The sequence below is a fragment of the Phaseolus vulgaris genome, chromosome 2 (genome assembly GCF_051622355.1).
Source record: "Phaseolus vulgaris cultivar YP4 chromosome 2, ASM5162235v1, whole genome shotgun sequence".
Taxonomy (NCBI): Eukaryota; Viridiplantae; Streptophyta; class Magnoliopsida; order Fabales; family Fabaceae; genus Phaseolus; species Phaseolus vulgaris.
Window position 1 is genome coordinate 47658297 of NC_143499.1, and position 24545 is coordinate 47682841.

Below are 24545 nucleotides of genomic sequence, written 5' to 3' on the forward strand. Positions count from 1 at the left end.
AATTTAGTAGACTTAAAATAACCTTCTCGGTAACACAAATTTTAATAAAAGGAGTGACTTAATATTTATAAAAGACCGCATCAAAAATTTATACAAGTATAACATTTGAGTGTGTTTTTAAGATTAATATTAAACTAAGAGTTACAGTCTAATAAAAGATTAATTCATCAATACACATACATGATATCTATTTCCATAGGTTAATACATGTTTGAAAACATTTTCATTTAATTATAACTATATATATATATATAATACTTATCAATTTTTAAATATATTAATTTCATTATACAAAAGTCCCTGTTATATATATATATTTTTTTAAATATCAACTTAAGAAAATAGAGTCACTTCAACATGAATTTCTTTTTAGTTATCAAATCATTATTTCGAAGAAAATCATGGTCGATTGAATGATCATAATGTCATACGAAGAGTGAAAGTTATCTCAAACTCTTTAAAGTTTTTTTAAAAAAAAAAAAAATCCTTTTTAAATGAAAAATATAGAAAATATTTTTTTTTGGATAATCTTCTACAATAATCAATTCCATTTACATTTTAACATAAGACTCGATAATAAAGGCAAGCCTTCTATCTCTAACCTAATTCATATAAAACTTCAATTATCTAATTTAGAGATGTTTTAATAATATTATGTTTAATAGATACAAATAATCTATAGTTAAAATACATTACTCCAAATCTCAAAAATGTGTTATCATTATATTACAAGACTTTATATTATCATACTTTGGGACTATCTTACCTAACGATTATGAAATTATAATAATAGACAAAATATTTTTAAATAATAATCTTTTAGATAAATAACTAAAAATTAATATTTTAATTTATATAATTGACTTAACCTAAAAGTTTTTTCATTATTAGTTTTAAAATCATTTATAATAAATATAATTCTCACCTAACTAATTAAGTGACAATGTAAACTACTCTTATTTATTTTAGGAATGAATCATAATTAAATTCATTTTGCATAATATTTTTTTTTTATAAAAATAGACTAATCTTGATGTAAAAGAACTTATACATATTTTTCAAGTTAAATAAAGTAAAAACATAACATTTATGACATGGATACAATATATTGTTTCAATAACTATAAGTGTTAAGAATCAACTCATAGTGTTCTGATTCATTCCATAATCTTTTATATAACTTTGTTTCGAAGTTATTAATTTAAATATCTCTAATGTCAAATATATAACTTTGTTTCGAAGTTATTAATTTAAATATCTCTAATGTCAAAGAAGTTAAGAAGATGTGTGTTATGTGTATTTACATCACCTCACGTATAGTAAATATATATTAGGGAGACTAGACTTTTTCTCTCCAAATTATAATTTTTAGGCAGATCCATTCATCACGAGATTCTATCATTATTAAATTAATCACATATAATTGAGTACAGTATCGTACAATATTGCATATAATTGCGTATAATTTGATAATTATTACTTACTTAATACTCCCCGTCAAGTTGAAGTTGGTATGGATTATCCGATTTGTAATTTTTCTCGCACTGGCAGTCTATCTAAATGTTTTTGTGGGTTCATGAAATATTGAGTTTGCTGCTATATGTAATGTTGTTTGATTGTCACAAAAAAAGTTGAGGTGACAAGTTACATGACACCTTTAAATCATGCAACAGATATCGCAACCAAACTATCATGATCTTGACACGTTTGTCTGTTTTTTTTTTACTTCCATGGGATAATAGAAGAACCAACAAAAATGCAATACTGATCTCCGAGTTGTCTGACAACCTCCCCAGTCTGAGTTGCAATAAGTTGTCAATGTCAGATGGTTTTCGGAACACCGGGACTCGAATTGCGGCATCAATGAGGTTTCCGTGGATCTGTATCAGTCGTCCCCCACGAGTCGCCTCTATTTGATTGAATCACTTAATAACTCCCCATCGTCTGGTGTGAGTTTTAGGTATTGCTTATGAAATATCAAGCGCATATTTTGTTAGTGACATGTAAATACCAACTTTGGGAAAATTAAATCCCTACAAAATATTTTTTAAGTGTCCAACATCTCTAATGCGAAATTGTTGTAATAGATAATTTTAAGACGTTGAGTTTCTGTCAGATCATTTCCTATCAAAATAATATCATCCACATAAAATCAAAAGGAGAGTAAATGACGAGTTATTCTTGAATAGAGGTAGTCTACCATATAAGATGGTATGTAAGAAGAAAGAAGATGTGTTTATTCTCTTGTGTATGTATTTACATAAGTTCTTCCTGTTTAGGAAATATATACCAGTGCAAGGAGAGACAAAACTTTCTCTCTCCAACTTACAATGTAATTAGGCAGATCCACTCATCATAGTATTAATATTGTATCATTATTAAATTAATTGCATATAATTGGGTACAGTATAGGACAATATCGTACAACATGGTACATTATCGTACAACATCGTACGATATCGTACAATACAATAATTACATATAATTTGATAATTATTATTTCTTTAATAGTCGACATGTACAATTAATTGTTTTACTAATTATTTAATAATTTCATAATTCATTTATAAGTTGTTTGAGGAAGAACCAGGGAGATTAATTTCTGATATTTTAAATGAATATTTGTTGTTTTTACATGTAAATTGTCAGAATGAATAGTGTATAGATTCTTATAAGATTGCATTAATAACCTATAGTACCATGGTATTTCATATTTCCCTTTCACTTGAGTTGGCTTATATATATATTTTTAAATTTAAAGTTTGTATTTTTAAATTTAAAGTTTGTATATCTTAAATTTAAGCGAAATTTGATATTTTCTAACCTAAAATAAACTATAACAATTTAATGTCCGTTAGTATATTTTAAACATTTATTTCATAAATATAATATAATTTACCAGTGTTCAACTTGATAACAAACGTACGTAAAACTAAAAATTAAAAAATGTAATATTTTATTAGAGAGGAACAGCCACGTGGTTAAACATGCATTGAAATCACGGGTTCAATTGACTAACTGGATAGAAAAAAAAATTGTGAAAAGGAGAAATAGAAAGCACAGAAGCAACACACAATTAGTATAGTCCCTAAAGTTTGTACCAGGAGACAACTATTTAAGCACAACCACACATATGAGAGGAGGGTTCCACTCGTGGGACCAATGCTTAAATCAGATATATGAGATATTTCATTTCTAACTAAATGGTATTTTAATTTTAATTGGAAGAAAATAAATGAATTGGTTTTCTAGAAGAATGAATGAAGGAGTAAAAGAGTAATTGGAGGTATATAATTGAGTGTTAAGTTTGCGAGGTATATAATTGAGTGCTAAGTTTGCGATATTTATATTTCTGCTATTTAATATGTGTTTAGAAAAAGAAACGCTTATTTTGTTTCAGACAAAGTTTTGTTGCAAACCAAAAAACTACCACTAGCTTTCCTCCATACGAATCAAAGGAGGAGAGAGAAGGAGCGAGGAGACACAGACACAAAGGGAAGGAAAAAGCAACGAAAAAAAGGTTCAGATTCGATCTCTTGTTTTGTTTCTTCCATCTATATTCGTTTTTTTTTGCTTTCGGCTGATGCATCCCGTACCATCTTCATTTTTCGCGCTTTGTTACTCCTCAATTCTCTCGTTTTATACAGGATCTCAGGTGGGTTTTCGTTATTTCTCAATTTGTATTTATTTTGAATCTGCGTACGCTATCGAAGATTCGTTCTAACTCTTAGTTTCATTTCGGCAAAGCTGCATTTTTGTGGTTGCCATGAGCTAGATCAGGGATATGTTAATGCCCCAATTCTTAATTTTCATGTTTTCCATATGGGTTTTGCATGCAAATTGTTGTTTAATTTGGTTGGGGGTGGCAATTGAACATTTTTCTTTGCATTTGTGAAGCATAATTTTCTCCGTAATGTTAGAGGGAATTGGGCATGGGGAGTGTACATGTTAGGAGGAATTTTGTGAGAATAAAATGGATTTGATTCTGTTTTGACACGATGGTTGGTTGCAGGTCTGTGCCTCCTCATAATAACAAATTTCTGAGAAAAAAAAGGAAAAAGAAGTAAATAAAAAAAAGGACATGGATTACGAAAACAACAGTTGGATTTGGGAGGGGGTAAACTACTACCCCCGTGTGTTTGGTGGTCTAATGGTTACAGCAGCCTTGCTGGGCTTGTCAAGCAGCTACTTTGGTGGGATTGGTGTTCCTTATTTGTCACTGCCATGTTCTTGGTCTAATTTGGGGATTTTCCACAAGAAGAAATCGGGGAAGAGGCGCATTCGGGTTTACATGGATGGATGTTTTGATCTGATGCATTATGGCCATGCCAATGCTCTCAGACAAGCAAAGGCTCTAGGAGATGAATTGGTTGTGGGTCTTGTGAGTGATGAGGAGATCGCTGCCACTAAAGGACCACCCGTTTTGTCTATGTCTGAGAGGTATAAAATTTGATGTTGTATAGTCTTTTCAATTCTCAAAGTGATGTATTCGTGCCTCTGCTTTTGTATTGGTGATTCTGAAAACTGAATTATGGATTATCTTCCAGGCTGGTCCTTGTCAGTGGATTGAAATGGGTGGATGAGGTCATAACTGATGCTCCTTATGCAATCACTGAGCAATTCTTGAATCGTCTCTTTCATGAATACAAAATTGACTATGTCATACACGGTGATGATCCGTGCCTGCTTCCAGACGGAACAGATGCATATGCTGCAGCAAAGAAAGCTGGTCGTTACAAGCAAATTAAGCGTACTGAAGGAGTTTCCAGTACAGATATCGTAGGTACTAAGCTTCTATTCATATCATATCAACATTCATCCACGAGTTCTATAAACTATGACATCATCTGCTGAGGGGAAATAGGCTTGCAGGAAAAATCTGGTGTGATATGTGTGTGTCTGAAGTTGTTGTTCTTTAGATGAAAAATATTGCTGCTGAAGTTCTCTAATGTTGGGGCTTGAACGATTTTCATAAATCATTAAGCTAATAATATGTATTGGATTTAACAATGCTTTTTATACAGGAAGAATACTGTCTTCTTTAAGAAATGAAAAAAGTTGTGAAGATCATAACGGGTGTGAGGTAAAACCTCAAGAAGAAGACCAGTCAAAGGCTTCCCACATAGCCCAATTTCTACCAACTTCCCGACGTATTGTGCAGTTTTCAAATGGCAAGGTATTTTTGGTTGCCTGTGTCATGTCTATTCTTTCAAAGAACACATTTGTTTCACAATTTTCTCTGGTGATTTTTAGTTGAAAATATTCCTGCTGTTTCTTTAAAAGCTACACTAAACCATACCAAGATTTACATGGATTTACTTAATGCAACAAAAATTATTTAAATTACTTGACAATGAAAGGGTTCAAGTTGGAAGCAATTTGTCTTATTTGTTACAGTCTGCAGAGCTTTTTTATGTGATTTATTCATTGTCACGTCATCTTATTTTAGGGTCCTGGACCAAATGCACGTATTGTATACATTGACGGGGCATTTGATCTCTTCCACGCAGGCCATGTTGAGGTACAGATAAATATTTTATTGGTTGTAATGTATTATCATTTCAGTTGACTGCTGAAGCTCATGACATGTTCAATCATGCTGGTGCCATTTTATTTATTTGTTGTCTTATTTATTTTCCGTGTTCTTTCAGATACTTAAGAGGGCTAGGGAGCTTGGAGATTTTCTTCTTGTTGGAATCCACTCAGATGAGACCGTGAGGTATATATTTACCATTGAATACGAGTATTATCCTGGTGACGGTGTTAATGATCGATAAGAAACTAACAACTTTTCTGCAGTGAGCATAGAGGAAATCACTATCCAATCATGCATCTGCATGAGCGTAGCCTTAGTGTGTTAGCTTGTCGTTATGTTGATGAAGTTATCATTGGTTCACCATGGGAAATTACAAAGGACATGGTAAGTCTCTCATTCTACATTTTCTGGATCTGATTTAAGTAGTTTTACCATTTCTTTTTGAAATTGTTCTTGATGCATTGACTTGTGGTTTCGTGAAACTTCATTTGTATTATTTTAAAACACATACACTGCAAATACAAATTTTTTGGTAATTTGAACCGACTGGATATTTTCATTATCATGAGGTCTATTTTTTTTTAACACATTCATAGCTGCATCTGAAGAGTTGTTGCACATGATTTGAATTTATTGTATATTTTCATTATGACGATGTTTATTTTGGAATCAAACAGATAACCACTTTCAATATCTCACTAGTTGTGCATGGTACTGTTGCTGAGAAGTCATTAAATGTAAGTGTGCCGCAGTTTCCAGTTCTCACTTGGGATACGATATCATTTTCCTATTTTCACATATTACTGAACAAGTTTTAACATGCAGTGTGAACAAGATCCATATGAGGTCCCTAAGATCATGGGAATATTCCGTTTACTGGAAAGCCCAAAAGATATTACTACTGCCACTGTAGCTCAAAGGATAATGGCTAATCATGAAGCTTACGTGGTAATTTCTTCAATACAAATTTTTATTTCCATTTTTGCTTCTCAATATTTGACTAACCTTCAATATTTTTATGACATAGTTAATCGGTTATTCTAATACATTAGGCCACTATTGAATTTGTCAAAGGTGCTGTTAGTTTTATAATTCTTCACAAGTGCATAGTTTCACCTCTCAAAGTAAAAATTCATTAAAAAACTATTTCACATTCCTGAATTGTACTCCAGTTGATGGGGTCTGACATGAACCAGCCAAGAGTCATGCACATACTACTGAAGCATTTGAAATTGAAACTGTTATATGTGTGTGTTGAGATAAACTTGTAGTGGGTTTTGTATTAACCGGCTTATGGTTTTATCAGTTCCTATATTTTGACTAAAGAAGTTCACCTATTGGAGCTTTTGTCCCTTTTGCTTTTCCTTTTCAAAATTATGATAGATGTTTCATCCTCTAATATCTGCCTTGTATTCTTGTCTGATGCAGAAACGCAATGCTAAGAAAGCTAGGAGTGAGCAGAGATACTATGAAGAGAAAAAATTTGTCTCTGGAGACTAGATTGTGTATAGAATGTGATCTTGCACGTTAGTTTGGTACTGCTCTTAAAGCTTGGCCCTGTCACAAAAATGCTACATACAGCATGAATCCATACTTTGTGAAGGACAAATACTGCAGAGTGTGTATGACGTAGGAGTGGCCATAACTCAGGAATACCGATGTACTTTAATGCCCTGATGTTTTGTTTTTGTTTTTTTTTTCCAGCTGAAAGCCATCCATGTGGTTTGTTCACTAGTTTTATGCCATTTGGTTTTTCTGTGGTTTTGGTGTTTTTAGTGTACCCAATTGCAGATTCCTTACTCTGATAGTAGTATATTGTGACTATCAGAAGTTATACGCATCACTAATGGCTTTCTTTATTTATTTCTACTCTGCAGAGTTATTTTGATTTGAATGTGGAAAACCTGTTCCATTATTTTTTATACATGAACCAATAAAAGGAAATGACAGCAGCTTATTTTTTTTTTTATATCTGTACCGTTCTTAGGGGCTTAAGTATGGGTATTTAGCAAGTCTATATCAGAAAACCTGTTGATATTATGTAAAAATATTACAATAACTAAGGAAACTGATAAATTCTCCTAAAATTTAGAGAAATATTTGAGTGAATATTTTCGTATTGTAAAATGGCAATATTTTTTTTTACTAAAATGACATTTATTATAAAATGGATAGGTATTAGTCGATTTAAAAGGTAATTCCAATTTTGGCGGTTGTTATTAGTTTAGTGAAGACTATTACAATAGTTTTTCTGTGTGGTAACTACAATATGTTAAATAAATCCTTAACAATTAATATTATTGAATAATTCAGTTTAATCTTTGAAGTTGCTATTTATTGTTAGTTTGATCCTTAATTAAATCGCCATCAGTTAACTTGATGTTTAGCATAAAAAACTAGATTGAGTATACCTTAAAACTTGAACCAAAATTCTAGTTCAAAACCGTTTTAATTTTACACAGTTAAAGTTAGTTTATGTCTACGTTATGCAAAGAATTAGAATATAAAAATAATTTTTAATAGGAACAAAATAAAAGTAGTGATGAAACTAATGGAGTGGCTTAATAAATGCACTTAGATCAGATTACAAAAAGGAAGACCTTACCATAAAAAAATTAGAAACGGAAGAAATATAATTTCTTTATTATTGATTGAATGTATATGTACACAAATGACCTATTTAACTCCCTTTACTAACACAATTAACTACTATAATAGGTTAACAAATATATATGAACTCATTAATCTGCTTTTTAGGGAGATCTCTAATTAAAACTCTTCAGAAAGAATAATAATAATGACAATCATATTATCAATAATAATGACAGCGGTGGCCAAATGATGATAAAAAGATAATAATAGTGATAAAAACAATAACAACCATATAATTGAAAAGGCAAAGGCAGTAAAAATAAACATAGGACAAAACTAAAGAACAAATTATAATTGAACAGTAGTATTTACATTCTATCAATAAAGATCTCGATACATATAATAAGATAACAACTTAATAGGATAATTAGTCTTTATAATCTATGAATAAAGATCTCGATACATATAATAAAATAACAATTCAATGAAATAAAGATGATTATTTGATAAATATTTGGTGAATAACACAATAATAAGCTATAATGGTGACAATAATAACCACGATAATGATACAATAATAATAAACTTGTAACAATAATATTAATAAAAAATAATGATAAAAAAATCATGACAAGTAGTTATTACCATGACGTGGATAACCAAAATGATAAAACTAATAATACTGCCAATAATATGAATTGTAGTGTGACAGTAGTAGTAGCAATAATACGATAAAAATAGCAATACGAAGGCTCCTATTACATATTCTATCTACTATGGCCTTCTAATCTAGCTCTTCTTTAAAATAAAAACATACACCTTGTTAAGAAATATGGTAGAAAATTATATCTTTCTATAATTGAGATCATTTTTAAGATAAATATTCTAATTTTAGTAATAACAAAAATAGTATAAGCAATTAGATATAAATTGTCAAAAGAAAAGTTCAGATATTACAAATTTAGGAGATAAAGTTAAAATAATTACAATAATTAAAATAGCCAATTTTAATTATATTCTATTTTCAGAAATTTAAATCTTTAAATTATAGTTTCAATTATTTCTATTTAAAATCTCAACGGAATATAAGTCTTGATATAAAAAGATATTCATATTTAACGAAGTTAGAAATAAAACAAAACCTAAAAATCAAGAAGCAGAGTAACCAATAATAAATTTTTTCCAAACCCTAAAATTTTAACTTGTTGATTCACAGTCATCGTTACTTCATCGTCGATCTTGTGGTTTACAGTTTACACACTAAAGATCATCCCTTCGCCAGCAATTGGAAATTGGAAAAAAGAAACGCAATTCATAGAAGTGGCGACAAAAAACATTATACACATTCATTTTCCTTTCTTTGCGACACTTGAATGGCCTCTTGCAGAAGATGAGAGAGTTTCCCATAGGGCAAAAGAAAACTACAACTAACGGGTTCAGTCTAGTCTACTAACCCTTATCCTAAATACGGGAAAAACTTGCTTATCATCAAAGAAGATAGTAAGTGGTATAAAGATAGTAAGTGGTATGTAACAAACAAATCTCAGCGGGTCCAAGTGATGGGAGTTGAGGTGTTGTGAGGAAGGTGAGGAAACAAGCAGTGTTGCTGGAATCCCTCTGTAATTCCAGAGTGTGTTGTTGGGTAGTGAATGTTTGATGTGAAAGTTTTAGGGTCAATGCCAGTGTCACCTTCTTGTTCAATATCCATCATCATAGAACCCACACCTTCTTCCATTTCATCAGCTTCCATCAACTCGGTATTTGAGTCGTCAATATCATGAACAGAGGAGGACTGGTAAGAAGGAGAAGGTACCCAAGGCACGAGAGCCAATTCATCATTAACCTTATCACGTGACTGTAACCCTGTCACAAAGCCATCACCCAGTTTGGACACGAGATATTGGTCTGCAATAATATTAACAATAATTTGATCAGTTATCAATTAGAATGATGATATCTCAATTAAGAACACTAGTAAATAAAATGGCAAAAGTAAATTAGATCGATTGTGTTTTAGGTTTGACATCCTCAATTTACAGTCAACGTTAGTCTTAACCTCTACATTTTCAAAACGACAAAAAATTTGATACTCATGTACCTCCCTGATAAGAAACTAGGTCGCGATCTTCAATGCACTTAATTCTAGCCGAGGATGCAATTAAATTTAAATTTCAAACAATTCCGATTGAAAGACAATGGTAAGAAAGAAAAAATGCATTCGATAACCTCTGGCTAAAAGGATTTTCGTATGAGTCATAATGGGTGAACTTCGTCTCTTAATCTAGCATCCTAAGTATCATAAAGAGGAATGAAAATCATCTATTATAAAATTGCAAGCACTAAAATCAATATTATCAAAAACCTAAAACGAGTTTTAATTGAGAATTGAAAAACCTAAAACACATTTTATCGAACTAAATCAACGGAAGAAAACACTTACTGTTCGTAATTCCATTGATAAGGTCAGAATCGACGGTGAATGAGAAAGTGGAAGGGGAATGAGCGACAGGTTTGAAAAGCACGAGAGCTCTCTCATCGTTAGGAGACGGAGACGGCGACGGTAACGGTTCGTCTTCTTCGACAATTGGCGGCAACTCGGCATCCTGAAACGATGCAAACGGAATCGACTAGTTAAAAAAAAAAGTTAGGTTAGTTGCAAATGGCGAAAAATTGAGAGAGGAAGCACTAACGAGACGGCGAATCTTGGTGGCGGGAGAACAGAGAGGGAAATCATCGTTTACTTCACCTTTCCTCTTCAAGAATCTGTGTAGCGCCATGGAGATGTGAAGCTAAGGAACGAAACCAACGAGTAGAATCAGCGACGAAGATTATTGTGCAAGGTAGTGGGATTTTGGGTTTGTTGTGTTATGGTTTGGTGAAGAAGGGAGGGAGTGGTATTTATGGAGTGGGGTCTAGATTTTTCTGGAATTCTTCAGTGTTTACCTTTACATTCCTAAACCCTCCACACCTGACACCACTTCTCAATCCACGTGTCATGATCCTTCTTAATTTTATATATTTATTTTCCTGTTAGATAAAAACGTTAAATAATATTTGAACTGAAAATGATTATTTCATTTAAAATATTTACTTTCTAAATTTATTATAATCTCCAAAAATTATTAAATATTCAAAGAATAAAAACTAAATTTTAAAAATACACCAATTATCATGTTTTTTTAGGAACCCGTCATCGTCTTAAGCGTATAATTATCACTGTATTGATGATTGAGAATCTTAAAAAATTATTATGATAATTAAGTTATTTTATTACGTGATAACTGGTTTTTTTTAAAAGGCATTTCTACTAAAATTTTAGTTATTTGATGAATAAACAAGGTTTTAATTTTAATTTTGAAAATGTTTTATAGTCTTTCATTCTGAATCAGGGACGTAAGATGATTTATTCTCGCTGTCACGTCATACATGACTATATAATTTTTATATTTTAACTTGATCGTCGATTAATAAAATATATCAGTGATTTTAAAGTAAAAAGATATTAAATTGCAAGGAGTATTTTTAAAAATAAAAAGAAAATTGTATTTAATTATTTTTAATAAGAATACATAGTTTTTAAGTTTCTTGAACAGAAAAGAAAATCACGGATATTTCTTATTGAATTTTCCATCGTACATTCATATTAATATTAGATAAGAGACGTTAACAAATTGTTTACACTGAAGAAGAGAAAAAAAGGAAAAGATGATAGCATTGCTTTTGCTGAATTTAAACAAAAGATAATGACTAATATGGGTGGTGTTATTTTCATCTAATACTTGAATAACCTCATTATACGATACGACTTTACTATGTTAATAAGAAAAATGTTAGTAAATATGTTGTTCTAAATATTTTATTATAACTGATTAAAGTTTACATTTTTTAACAAATTTTGGTCAATAAAAAAAATAGCAAAATATGCGTTGATACACTTCTCCGATTTAAATGACTTTCTTTTCTTTTCTGCAGACACCATCTTCCTTCTCGAGTACGCATTAGGTAATTCCTTGGCATTGATAATTACCAAATGCCCATGACTAATTTTTTTCCATTTGCTGTATCTAATGTCTTGAATCACTTTAATATACTTTCACTTTTTCTCAAACTTGGACAACTCACAATTGTTGATAAAAAAATTCAAAGAGAATGACGTCGTTGGGTCAAATATCTTACCATTAAACTTCTCTATTTTTTCATAATTTTGAATACTATCCATATTTTTATTTTGTACTTTTCAATGCTACAAGTCTGGATATCAACACACGCCACCTAAAACAATAAGGCAAAATAAAAACCATGATGCCTTGCATATGAACCCATTAAATTTACTATTTTATCAACATATCTCAACCTTCTCATGGAAAGACACTCGTCAATTGTTACCCTGTGTTGATGTGGCTTTACATGAAATAATATGCAACTCATGCTTCAGAAGTTATAAATTAGAACATTTAATGGAGATCTTGGACACATTGCGTGTAATCGTTTTAGAGATTAAAAGGACAATTAACAATAAAAAAAGGGAGGCCAATTTAGGGCCAATGACATGCCTTTACACTTTGGGCACTCTGGGTGAAAGGCATTACAAAAGCATGGAGCAAACTCACTCAAATATATTGCACTTTTCCATCATCGTATAATTACACCACTAACAGCTTTTTCTTCTCCTTATTGTTTCCTTTCCTTTGTAAACTGAAGAAAATTTTGGATGCATGCTTTATTCTTTATGTACCGAACGAACGATTTCTTTTATGGTTATACTAGGAACAGAAATATATTTAGAAGCTGATAATAATAAGGAAACAGGACTCTCCAAGCTACGCATTTTGATCTGGAGTGCGCAAGAGGATAATGGAGGAATAACTAAGCATGGGATACATATTGGCGTCCAGAAAGTGAGCATACTGTTGTATAGCAATGTCTCTTCCAGGAAGGTCAGGGGTGAGGAAATCAAATGGGATAGGCTTGCTGGTATCTACAAGAGGTTCCCATCTGTATCCAGGACGCTCTGGCAATGTAATTGTGAAGGGTAAATGACTCATATTGAAAGCAACGTAAATCTCTCCCTTCACCGAGTCTACCTGGATTCGAGTTCATGCCAAAAAAGGGTATTAGTCACTAGTGAAGTTTCCAATAAAAGAACGTATAGGATTTAACATTCTCGTTAAGACAAATACTAGTAAATGAAAAAACTGAGATTAAAAGTTCTACTGATGCTAATCTGAGCATGACATTGACAGCTTTGTATGAGGGTATTGGTTTAAGTCCAGGAGCAGCTCAGCCTATATTTTATACCGTGAGGCAATATACCACATTCGATTATTTGGACTTTCAAAATCAAAATTGGGGCTAAGAATAAATTCTTCTTCACGTGTTCAAATAGGAACCAGAGAAGTAGCAAACAATCATACAGGAGTTTGAAGTCAACTCGCCATATTTGTTCTGCCAGCCAATCTTAATGTTCAGAGGAGACTGCTAACCGTACATTATTTGTCCTTACAACAGAAGCACCATAATTATTCCTCAACCCAGCTAGGCAGGCACATACTGCCATTGCCAGATGCTGAGTTTTTCTGGTAGACTTCAACTCGGACTCAAGGTTTAGTTACTGGAAATACGTCCAAATTTCACATTTATAGGCCAAGGTTAAAAGAAATAGATCCTAAGATGTGATTCTTATAGCCTTTCACCAGTAACAATTCTTATACAAAGCAATATGGCCAACAAAATCATCTTACCAAGGTAAAAGCCACAAAACGGCTAGTTTCGGACCAGTCTGGCATTCCAGGAAAATGACCATGCCACTGCAGCCTCTCTGAAGTTGGGAAATCATCTAAGCCTAGCGATTCACATTCCCTGCAGGATTATAACGTTGAAATAAGAGAAAAATGCAAAAGTCCAACCAGAAAGCAATTAAGCTGAAGAAGTACTTACTGGCGAAACTTAGTCACAAGGCAACAAAATCTGAAAAAGTCTGATGAGGACTCTTCCTTTTTGTCCCATTGGAAGTAATTAAGCTGCAAAAAGGTTGAAATCAATAGGATTGAATATATGGTGGGGAGTGCATTGAAAATTCTTAGTAGATAAGAGGATCACATAATTATCATGACAATAGGTATTGTTGTTTCCGCCTTTTGTGTGTCCATATTCATCGCCCATATATATCATTGGAACTCCCTGATAAAATAAACTGAAAGTCAGTAAGCAGAATTCGGGATGCCAACATATATATAAATAAAGAATAATTTGATCAATTAAAGGCCAACAGCATTAAACTACAGTAAGTTTACATTTTAATTGCTTCTCCATCTGCTTTATAAAAGTCATATTATATTTAAAATCCAACTAATTACCACATTCCCCAATTATTGAAGTAGCAAACAATACTTTATAGTACCCTTAAATGAGTCTTTATATGTGCTTCCACACCATATAGAGATGTACAAAGCAAAACTTATTACTAACTAACATGCAACACAAAGAAGTCCTTTCAGTCCAAAAAAATTTGAAAAATAACTATTCTGTTAATTGGGCCTTACCTGGGAAACCATGAGAGAGAGAAACAAATTCCGCATTTGTCGTTTCCTCAATTTCTTCACTGAGGTACTGACAAACTCCCCCTCCTGCATTAGTTACAAAAATGGAATTAACATTTAATACAAAGTTCATCCATGTAACTTTACATAAATATTCTAATACTTTGAGCAAAAGTTGTTTTAAGGACCCCCATAAACAGTAAGTGTAGAAATGCATAAACATATAGGGGGTAATAGAAGAAAACTTAAAAACCCAGTAAAGGCCCTGCAGATATCAGGCAGGAAATGGGGCGAACGCAAATTTTCTGGACTTAAAGCCTAGTGCACAATCTAAACAAACTTTTATTTCAAGCAGACAGTAGCCACACTATATTTTCGTAGTAAGAAACACAATCATATAGAAAACATGATGATGGGTCAGAAGTTAGAAAACATTGTCCTATAGCAGTTAAAGGACCTCATTCATAAGCAATGGCTGATCCCCATTCCAAGGTACGGGGGCAGTTTCCCCCACAAAGCAATTTTTTTACTTTAATATATTTAATAATTTTTATATTTGTCGATTAAAAAAATTGGTGATTTTGCATTCATTAGACAATTCCTTTAAAATGAATGTAAAAAGTTATAAGAGATAAAAGAGAATAGTGTTTAATTTTACCACTTTACCTTTCTATTTCTTTTATAGTATTGACAACGCAAAAATCATACAACATTCTTATAATATGAAAATGTGTACAGGATAATTGTAATTTGTAGAAGCTTAGGTATTTAAAAAATTTATCATGTCATGACGTTATCTTATGTTGTAAAAACTTGAAATATTATTCTATATTCTAAATTTTTACTTTGCCCCCTACTAAACGAAAAGTTATGGATCCATCACTGTTCATATGATACATACAATTAATGGAGAAAGTGGAGAAAGAAGAATCAAGAAAAGCTTTGTAGAAGGATTCTAAGCAAAGTTTAGAATGATGGGAGTACACTGGACAAGTTTGTCAGTGAGTATGAAATCTGTGACTTACTATGAAAGAAAGACTATATTAGCCCCATGGAGCCTTTTTATTCATTTTCTGTGAACAATTTTGACCTACATATTACAACTCATCTACATAAATCTAGTACGTCCAATTCATAACTGCTGAATATTGGGCTTTAGATCTTTCCATGGACACTGTAATATTAATGGCATTCAGGTTGCTTAAAAAATATTGAGATGAAGAACCTGCATTCATTGGAAGGAAAAGTAAAAGGAAGACACTTTAAATGCAACTCTGAAGCAGGTTTCTAAACATATACCTGTCCACAGTTCCAGCTATTATTATGATTTTCTCCATCATTATTGTCTTCTCCATTTGACAAATTATGCTTGTTGGTATAGGTCACCAAATCAGCTAGCGTGAACCCATCATGAGCACATACAAAGTTAATACTATTCCACGGTTTTCTTCCTCCTCCCTGGACCAAAGATACAAGTAATGTAATCTCCACTACAAGCAAGAAGAAGGCACAAGAAAAGAACATGGCAATAAAATACCTAAAGATACAAAATTTAGCTGAAATAAATACTAATGTCATGAGCGATAACAAAATATGTATCGAGCAAATCTGAAGACAGCCAAACAGGATGTTTTCTGTACAAATTGGGAAAAAAAACAGACCCATTGAAATAATAATGACACAATAAATCAATAGTAATTATCACAATAGTAAGAGTATATGTGGGAGTTTATATACAAAAGAAACAATTGTTGTAGTTGTCAAATGAGACAGCAAATAAACCTGATATAAATTAGGACTCCCACAAAGGCATTCAGCAAATGCTCCAGCAAAGCCATCTGTACCCTTGATAAACTGGCGCACCGTGTCTCTATACTGCAAAACATTAGATAGTTCATAACTCATACGCATCACCACAAATACACTGTATAATTTACAATTTGTGGATCATGTATTTATTCAGAACATAGGTGAGCATATTGGTTAAAGAAACATACATAAATGAAAAGCAAAGAATTAACATGGTTGGGGGGAGCTTGCAGAGGAGTGAAAGCATTTGGTTGAAGATAAACAGTTCATAGACTTTGGTTAAATTCTCAGCGTTTTAGCTTGCGTGAAGGAAATCAAGAATATTCTCATTAAATGCATACATATGACCATTTCTCCCGTTGTCCTAGTAATTGATTGTACATATTGCAGACTGGTCTGGAAAAGGAGAGAATTCATTGTAGTTTAGTGAAAAAATAATTGACCACATTTATGCCAAGTTCATAGTCCAACCTTTTATTCAAGATTGATTTGAAAAAAGCCATGCATGACACTTTTGTGTAGTTTACAGTGATCCACTCATTAAATAGCAGATCCTGTCATAAATTAAAATTCGGGAAATAAATATTGAAGACATAAATTACATACAAAGTTTAACTGCATTTCAGTGTTGACAAGTTCATATAATTTAAAACCAGGTCATTTTCAATAAAAGTGGAACCTGATGCAATTATTCTTGCAGTTTCACTTAAATAGGCTACAACAGGATGCATATAATATGATGCAATAGAACTGATGCTGTTATGATATTTGTGTCTTTTGTTATCAAGTTCTCTTTTTCCAAAAGATAGGTCTATTTCAAGCTGTGCTACTGAATGCTTTTGTTACAGCAAAATAACAGGGTTAGAATCCAACAGTTATGTTTGCACTGACCTTCCCATTCCATTCTGACCAAATACCCCAGTGAGGGAAAGTGCCAACTTGGTAGAGGCCTCCAGCATCCCAGGCTTCAGCTATAAGCTACATAAGAGAAAATTATGAAGCTTGGCCTGTTAGCTAACTGCTTCCAAATGAGTGAAAAACTAATCTAAAAAACAGATAATGATGATTGCAATCAACCAACAAAATACTAAAGCATGACCAAGTCCAGTGAATTGTGTTAGGCACACAATATAGATGAGGGTGAGGCAAGACAGTACACATCACCTAGAAGGAAACACTACTTTAAATAGCTGCCTTTAACCTGTGACATTCTAATTCAAAGGTGAGATAAGGTAATAAAGACCAACAGTTAGCACCTATTGCAAAACAAATAGCAGCTCAATCACCTAAATAATTTCTATGACCAGTTTAGCTCATCTCTTTTTAAATTACCCAATAGTATATTCGTCTATTTAAATCAATGGACTTTCACTTGTGATACAAGTTCTAAAGCTTAAGTATATTAGAGTATGTACTTAGTGTTAAGATCTTTCAATGGGGATATACCAAGGAGATTTGGTACCAATGAGCCATGAGCAAAAACCTTAAGCCAATAGGTTTGCGGATATTTTCTCCTTATATGTTGCTCTTCTTGTTCATTTTTATCCAATGTGGAACTTTTAACTCACACTTGGCTCTAACAATCTCACCCTCTAGTGTCAGTCTCTTTCACATTAGTACATTCATCTCAAGTCAGGAAGACTTTCGACACAAGAAATCCACAAACCTAGAATTTTTCACCCACTTTATATCATACTCGTCTAAGTCAGTCACCAAGACGAACCAATGACTTTGATACCTATATAAGAGATCACTTAGTTATATTTTCTATGTAAATATTGTATGTACATAGCTAGAGGTGTTAGTTATTTATTGCCAACAGCTATCTCTTGTATCAATGCAATAAAACAACAACTATCTCTTCTGTTGTAAGCAATTAGCTATAAATACACTTGTAAGCTTCCTCTTTCACAAGTTAATAAGATGAGTATAGTTCAGTTTGTTACAAACTTCTCTCTCATTCAGTTCCTTTTACATGGTATCTAGAGCTAAAAGAAATTCGGACAACTTTTTTTCACAAATTCGGGTTCTCTTCAAAACGTCTTATTTTCTCTCTATGGCTTCCGCATCACAATCCTTTCAAAACTTCATTATTGAGAAGCTTGATGGTTTGAATTATCTCCATTGGAGGAAACATGTTGAATCGGAGATCAAACCGGATAAGTTTTAATGATTTGTCGTAAATCTGGTAGTTCCACCATGTTATCTCATTGAAGAGGATTCCAACATTTGATCATGTTAATCTTCAGTATGTGTTGATGATATAATAATCACTAGGAGCTCCATTGCTCTAATTTAGTAGCTTAACTCCATGTAGCCTTTTCTCTCAAATAATTGGTTATCTAAATTATTTTCTTGGTCTTGAAATCAAATATTTACCTGATCATTCTATTTTGACTCAAAGTAAATGCATTTGAGACTCATCACAAAGCACATGTGGAAAAAGTTCATTCATTTCTTTCCCTGTGGTTTCTAATAGCAAATTATCTAAATTTGGGGCTGATCTCTTTCTAGATCCTACTTTATATTGTTTAGTGCTAGGTGCTCTGCAATATCCCACTCTCAACCAGACTAGAAATCAGCTTGGTTGTTAACAAATTATACCACTTTATGGTCAAACCACTGGAATCATTGGTTTTTCAACTGAACTATACTCATATTTATATGTACAATCCCAGATAACTTACAGAAAATCCCAATTTCCAATCCAACAGGGTCCGTACTATCATTTTGGTGAAATCTGTTTATTTCTTGGAAATTACCTTAAAAATGATTCCTTCATTTCAGATGTTACTTTGGTACACTTCAAAAATTATTTTGGAAAGCATGGAATTAGGGATACATTGTATGTCCACAAACTGATAACAAACAAAGGTACACAATTGATTGAAAAAAAATTAAGTTGGAAAACCTTCACTCCACGAAGTATAGGATCGTTACTGATCAAGTCAATTAATGGTGGACTGCCTAGAGGGGTTCCAGTTGTCAGCAAGTCACCTTCTATTGGAGCACCAAATACATTAGTTGCATCCCAGAGACTGGTAACAAGCAAGGAGAGGAAATAAAAACAGTAAGATATATCAGTCTCCAGAAAATTTTTAGAAACAATGCACTATATACTACCTGCTACTCCTGGTCATAATGGAAGCAAGATCAAAGCGAAAACCATCCACATGCATTTCCGTAACCCAATATCTATTGCACAAGAGAAAAAAGTAAAATCTTCAATTTAGCAACTTGTAATAAACCCAAGTAAATAACAGTTGAAACAAATCTCACCAGACTGTAATAAACTGAAAGAATATAAATCATGTACTGCATAAGAGTAAAAGGTATGGCATTGTTAACCTAAATTATATAAGTGAAACGCCCATAGGCATGAAAGTCAACAATCTTTAAAGAACTGATTTTAAATCAAGAATTGAGACATATAATATACAGAAAGAGTTTTAATATTATTTATAAAAATATCCACGAGAAATATATTTCATATTCATTGAAATCATACCTTAAGCAGTCCACTATAAACTGCCGGACAACTGGATGGCTACAATTGAATGTGTTCCCACATCCAGAATAGTTATAGAACTCCCCCTAAAAATTCATAAAAGTAGATCTACTAAATCTATTTACATTAACCGTGATATATAATTAGAATTAGAAGAAAAAAAAGCTTACAAGAAGAAATTCAAAAAAATTGAAAATATTCAGAGCTACAAAAACCTAATCTGCAAAATTAACTACAATCTATAAGAAGTAAAGACGCAGACCTTAAACAAAATTAGAGTTTTATTCATATCAGAAAAATTGGAAATAGTTTTACCAAGAATCCCCTTCTTATAATTATACTAACTTCAAGTGTAATATTTGAGTTCTTCCTCTTCCAACAACAACAAAAGCCTTTTCCTACTCGATGGGAAAGTTTTGAGTGATTACAAGGCTTGAAATTTTTTAACTGATGGGCCATTTACAGTAAATAGGAGAAGGAAAAAAGTGGAAGGGACAGTTGAATCAGCTAAGAGAGTCAAGGAGTTGGGCCTGATAATCAAGACCTACGAGTATATGAGAGAAAAAAGAAGCTGGAAAAAAAAGGAGGTTGTGGAGAGAGAAAAAATAACAGCGAGAACAGGCGGCATCAGAGGAGTACAAGAAGAGGGGTTCTGCTAATGATTAAGAAGAGGAAAACTAAAGGAGGAGGAATGGAATGGCACGGTAGAGTGTTTGAGGATTACAGATGGTCCAGTAGTCTTTTGACTGACTAAGGGAATTTTCCCTGTAATTTGGCAATTATTTCATATTTTTCATAGTATATTACTGTTCTGTTTATCCAAGGAGCTGAGTTCTGCTAGAGAAATTCAGTCTTAACCCCAACTTACTAAAGGAAACAGGGAGCAAATTGAACTCACCTTGGGTGCTACCATGTAATAAATACTGTTGTCAACACCTCTGAAAGAAATAATGGGACCATCCTCATTCCCTTCAGCTGTATGATTGAAAACAACATCCATGATAACCTGAAGCAGTAAAATAGCAATGAAATCATAATTTCATTTAAAAATAAAAAAGAAGCAGAAACGAGTGAATGAAAATATATATTTTTTGTAACCTCTATTCCTCGTTTGTGTGCCTCTTTGATCAGGAATTTAATTTCATTAATCCCATCACGGCCACAATTTCTTATGCCTGCAGATGAGTATCTGATCATTGGAGAGAAAAAATTGATGGTTGAATAGCCCCAAAAATTGACCCTACAGCAAAGGATAGCATTATCATATAGTTAAGATAAACACTAAGCGAAGTAAAAAAAAAAAGAATTGTTAAAGAGCCACATATGTACCATTCAATGAAATCATGAAGTAATCAAAATAAGCTATCAGATTGGAAAGAAAATACGATATAGAACTTCACAAGATGTGAGACATCAGGGGTTAAAAAAGCAATCTTAAAAATGAATACCAAAATATGACTACAAGTTAGGGCTACTCATGGATAAGTTATTTCAATAACTTAACCATAATCATATAATACCCAATATGACCAGTGGTTATTATAACTAAACTATAATGAAGTATGAAAATCTGGCTATATAACTAGCTAAATAACCAGGTATATATCCCTAAACCAGTTATATAGCCAGTTCTGGATATCTAACAGGTTTCAAAAAATATTTTTTATATTTAGTACATTTTTCACAACTAATAATTGTTCATAACCGGTTATGGTTTAGTTATAATAATCACTTGTCGTGTGTTAATTTTATCCCCATTTTTAATTAACTGGTTAAGTCATAACCAGTTAATTATGCTTATAGTTATTCTTCTATAACCGATTATTAAAATCACCCCTACTAGAAGCTGACTAGAAGATTCCAATATAACCAGAAGTCAATGATAATAATAAGTATTCCATCCACAAAATAACTCCCTTACCTGTAGTCCCCTTGTACAGAATTGTAACTGGAGTATTCCAGCTCATTGAATTCATGACATGGCATTAATTCAAGACAATTTACCCCAAGTTCCTGCAAAAACAAATAAGGCCAAATGAAAACAGTTTCACTATGGATTAGCAAACATTTTATACATTCATATCTGCTTTGTGCAGTAGCGCAATATAGAGGCAAAACAAATAATGTAAAACACCAAGCTCATGAAAAAAAAATATTGTAGATTCAACAGCATGGGAGAATAATATGGGTGATGAACCTAGATGACAGTATGCCTGTCTACCCCTGACCATGACTCCAATTCAAGTTCATTTAAAACCATGCATTGTGTTATCTTGCTGAAAAGTACGTCTATGGCTTAGATAAAGACACAATTCTTTCCTTATACCGTTGAGGATTTCATTACCATTAGTTCAGAAATGCACAATCTATTAGATTCAACAAAAAAATTTTAAAAAAAAATACTGGACTACTTTAACATAATAAAGATTGGTATAAGTGTCACAAGGAACTCTTCAAATTATCTTAAAAAATTATCAGAAACTTCACCTTTAAGTGGTCAAGCTTCTCCACCACACCAAGATATGTACCAGGGAACTTGGTGTTGCTCGACTCATGCTTTGTGAACCCTCGCACATGCATCTCATATACAACAAGATCCTTTTGTGGATACTTCAGAGGCAAATCTCCTTCCCAATCAAACTAAACAAGTTGCACAACATGAATAAAAAGTGAAATATAATTTCCAAAAAGTTACAGTACAAACGAAAAACCATTAAAACAAATAAAGCACCTCATCATGATCAGAAGGTACCATGCCAGCCATCTGGGGCCAGCAGTTACCATTAGGCCCCAAAGCCCCAAACTCCCCTCTGCTTATTACTGCCTAGAGAAATGGGTAATATATGATTAGGTCCACTCCAATAACTAAAAAAGAAAACACAAAAAAAACATCAATAGATGGAGTTTTGTTGCCCCACTCTTCACCAGCTTTCCAATTTTACAAAATAATCAAAACAAGAAGAGTGCAAACTGCAGAGGAACTAACTTTTGCATAAGGGTCCAACACTATACGAGAAGAGTCATAGTAATGCCCCTCCAGAGGAGAAAACTTGCCATCAAATTTGTATCCATAAAGCATGTCACTAAAATCTCCTTTCAGGAAAACATGCCAGATGCCTCCAGTCTTATTTATCAACGGATCAAGAGGTACAGACTCCGTCACTCGATTCTGCAACAAATAAACTCGAACTGTCAACACCCACAAACTCACACCGAATTACGTTTTCAGAAGCTTTAGCGTGTATTTAGTTGATCCTTCCCAGAACTAAATTGGAATAAAAGTGATTTTAAAGTGAAGTGATTTATTCCTAAAGCAAGTTAAGACTACAACAACTCAGAATAAAATTTATTACTTAAATTGCTTCAGGTTGAGACCTAGAAACGTTTCGTGGACAAGAAACAAAACATGCAAACATTTTAACGTGATTTTAGAGCATCGAACGTGAATCCAAATCCACAATTGGATTATTAAACTCATTCTCGGAAATTGGGAGATGCAGAGAGGAGTGACTCACATTCTGAAAATCGGAGAGAGTAAACAAACAGAGAGTGGCGGAGAATGCGTTGAGAGAGTAAATGGCGAAATTGACCCCTCCGTCTCGAACGGTGGCACCGAAGGGGGAAGCGTAGCCTCTGGAAACTTGAAAGAGACTCTCCAATTGCGGCTTTTCCACCACCGCGGTTTCGGTGTCCACAGCGCCGCCATTCCGAGCAGCGCGAGTCCTCGCCACTGTGCGAATAACGGAATCGGTCTCATGCAATTGGGAGAATCTGTAGTTGGCCAGAGAAACTCTAACCGTGAGAGCGCATTGAGGGAGGATGGTGAAGGTGGGAGCAGAGAGTGAGGGCAAGGAAAAGCACTTCATTGGCGTGAATCGTTGATCAAACAGGTGCGGTGCAGGGGTTTCAGAGATGTGGAGTGTGATGAGTTCTAGCGAGGGTGAGGGATACTATGGACATTGTTGAATTGAAATATCAACATGCTTCTTCTTCATCATCATCATCATCATCATCGTTTCTTGAACTGAACACATTTTCTTAACGCATATTCGACGCCTTTTCAATTCAGACAAATGACGTGTTTGTTCGCGATTTCTGGTGGGCGCCACCACCTTCTATTCTTTGCCACCGCTTGTTTGTTACTCGCGCTGCACTCTGTTTCGGAAATAATGTTTAGAAGAGGAGTGGTTCTTGTAAAGTATTTTGTTAAGGACTCCTTCTTCTTTCCGCGCATATTTCTCCACTGCACCCCTTTTTTTTCTAAATTGTTCATTTTATCCTTTTTTTTATTTACTTATAAGTCATTCAACCTTCAAAATATTCATTCATGTCCTCCATTATTATTCTTTAACTGTGAAGGTTTTACATGTTACAAGCTCGTACACTCCTCTTCGTGTGGGTGTCCGATACTCGTATGACACCTATAAAATACGTATTCGTGAAGTGTCAAATTCAAAAAATATTTGTTAAATTTATAACAATTTTAATACGGTCCTAACACACATTAATTTTCTAAAAATCAAACTCTATTGTATAAATTGTTATTATGATTATAAAAATAA

The 24545-nt window shown here is 33.0% G+C and overlaps 3 protein-coding genes across 5 annotated transcripts; 1 reads left to right on the forward strand and 2 right to left on the reverse strand.

Annotated features, from left to right (window-relative positions):
- The first annotated feature begins 3141 nt into the window (after nucleotides 1-3141).
- On the forward strand, nucleotides 3142-7404 carry LOC137812778 (ethanolamine-phosphate cytidylyltransferase). Of its 2 annotated transcripts, none has more exons than XM_068614974.2 (10): nucleotides 3142-3519; nucleotides 4012-4439; nucleotides 4547-4782; nucleotides 5024-5175; nucleotides 5449-5520; nucleotides 5651-5718; nucleotides 5799-5919; nucleotides 6213-6272; nucleotides 6361-6483; nucleotides 6964-7404. In XM_068614974.2, exons 2-10 carry the CDS (start codon nucleotides 4081-4083, stop codon nucleotides 7033-7035), a joined length of 1263 nt encoding a protein of 420 aa, XP_068471075.1. In that variant the 5' UTR covers nucleotides 3142-3519; nucleotides 4012-4080; the 3' UTR covers nucleotides 7036-7404. The 2 variants fall into 2 exon arrangements, with proteins under 2 accessions (XP_068471075.1, XP_068471076.1); XM_068614975.2 differs by having other exon boundaries at nucleotides 3483-3654.
- A 2015-nt stretch (nucleotides 7405-9419) lies between these two features.
- Nucleotides 9420-11117, reverse strand: LOC137812781 (DBH-like monooxygenase). The gene is made up of 3 exons (XM_068614978.2): nucleotides 10818-11117; nucleotides 10568-10730; nucleotides 9420-10032 (listed from the first exon to the last, which is right to left on the reverse strand). Exons 1-3 carry the CDS (start codon nucleotides 10902-10904, stop codon nucleotides 9671-9673), a joined length of 612 nt encoding a protein of 203 aa, XP_068471079.1. The 5' UTR covers nucleotides 10905-11117; the 3' UTR covers nucleotides 9420-9670.
- A 1423-nt stretch (nucleotides 11118-12540) lies between these two features.
- ISA1 (isoamylase 1) lies at nucleotides 12541-24235 on the reverse strand. 2 transcript variants are annotated; one of them, XM_068614980.2, is made up of 18 exons: nucleotides 23499-24235; nucleotides 22970-23152; nucleotides 22715-22807; nucleotides 22471-22623; nucleotides 21905-21996; nucleotides 21082-21223; nucleotides 20882-20989; nucleotides 19984-20069; nucleotides 19599-19670; nucleotides 19387-19513; nucleotides 17367-17453; nucleotides 16449-16541; nucleotides 15966-16124; nucleotides 14670-14753; nucleotides 14227-14307; nucleotides 14065-14147; nucleotides 13869-13986; nucleotides 12541-13211 (listed from the first exon to the last, which is right to left on the reverse strand). In XM_068614980.2, the coding sequence occupies exons 1-18, from the start codon at nucleotides 23847-23849 to the stop codon at nucleotides 12948-12950; spliced, it is 2376 nt and encodes a 791-aa protein (XP_068471081.1). In that variant the 5' UTR covers nucleotides 23850-24235; the 3' UTR covers nucleotides 12541-12947. The 2 variants fall into 2 exon arrangements, with proteins under 2 accessions (XP_068471081.1, XP_090155288.1); XM_090299162.1 differs by having other exon boundaries at nucleotides 22715-22848; nucleotides 23499-24037.
- Nucleotides 24236-24545: the final 310 nt, after the last annotated feature.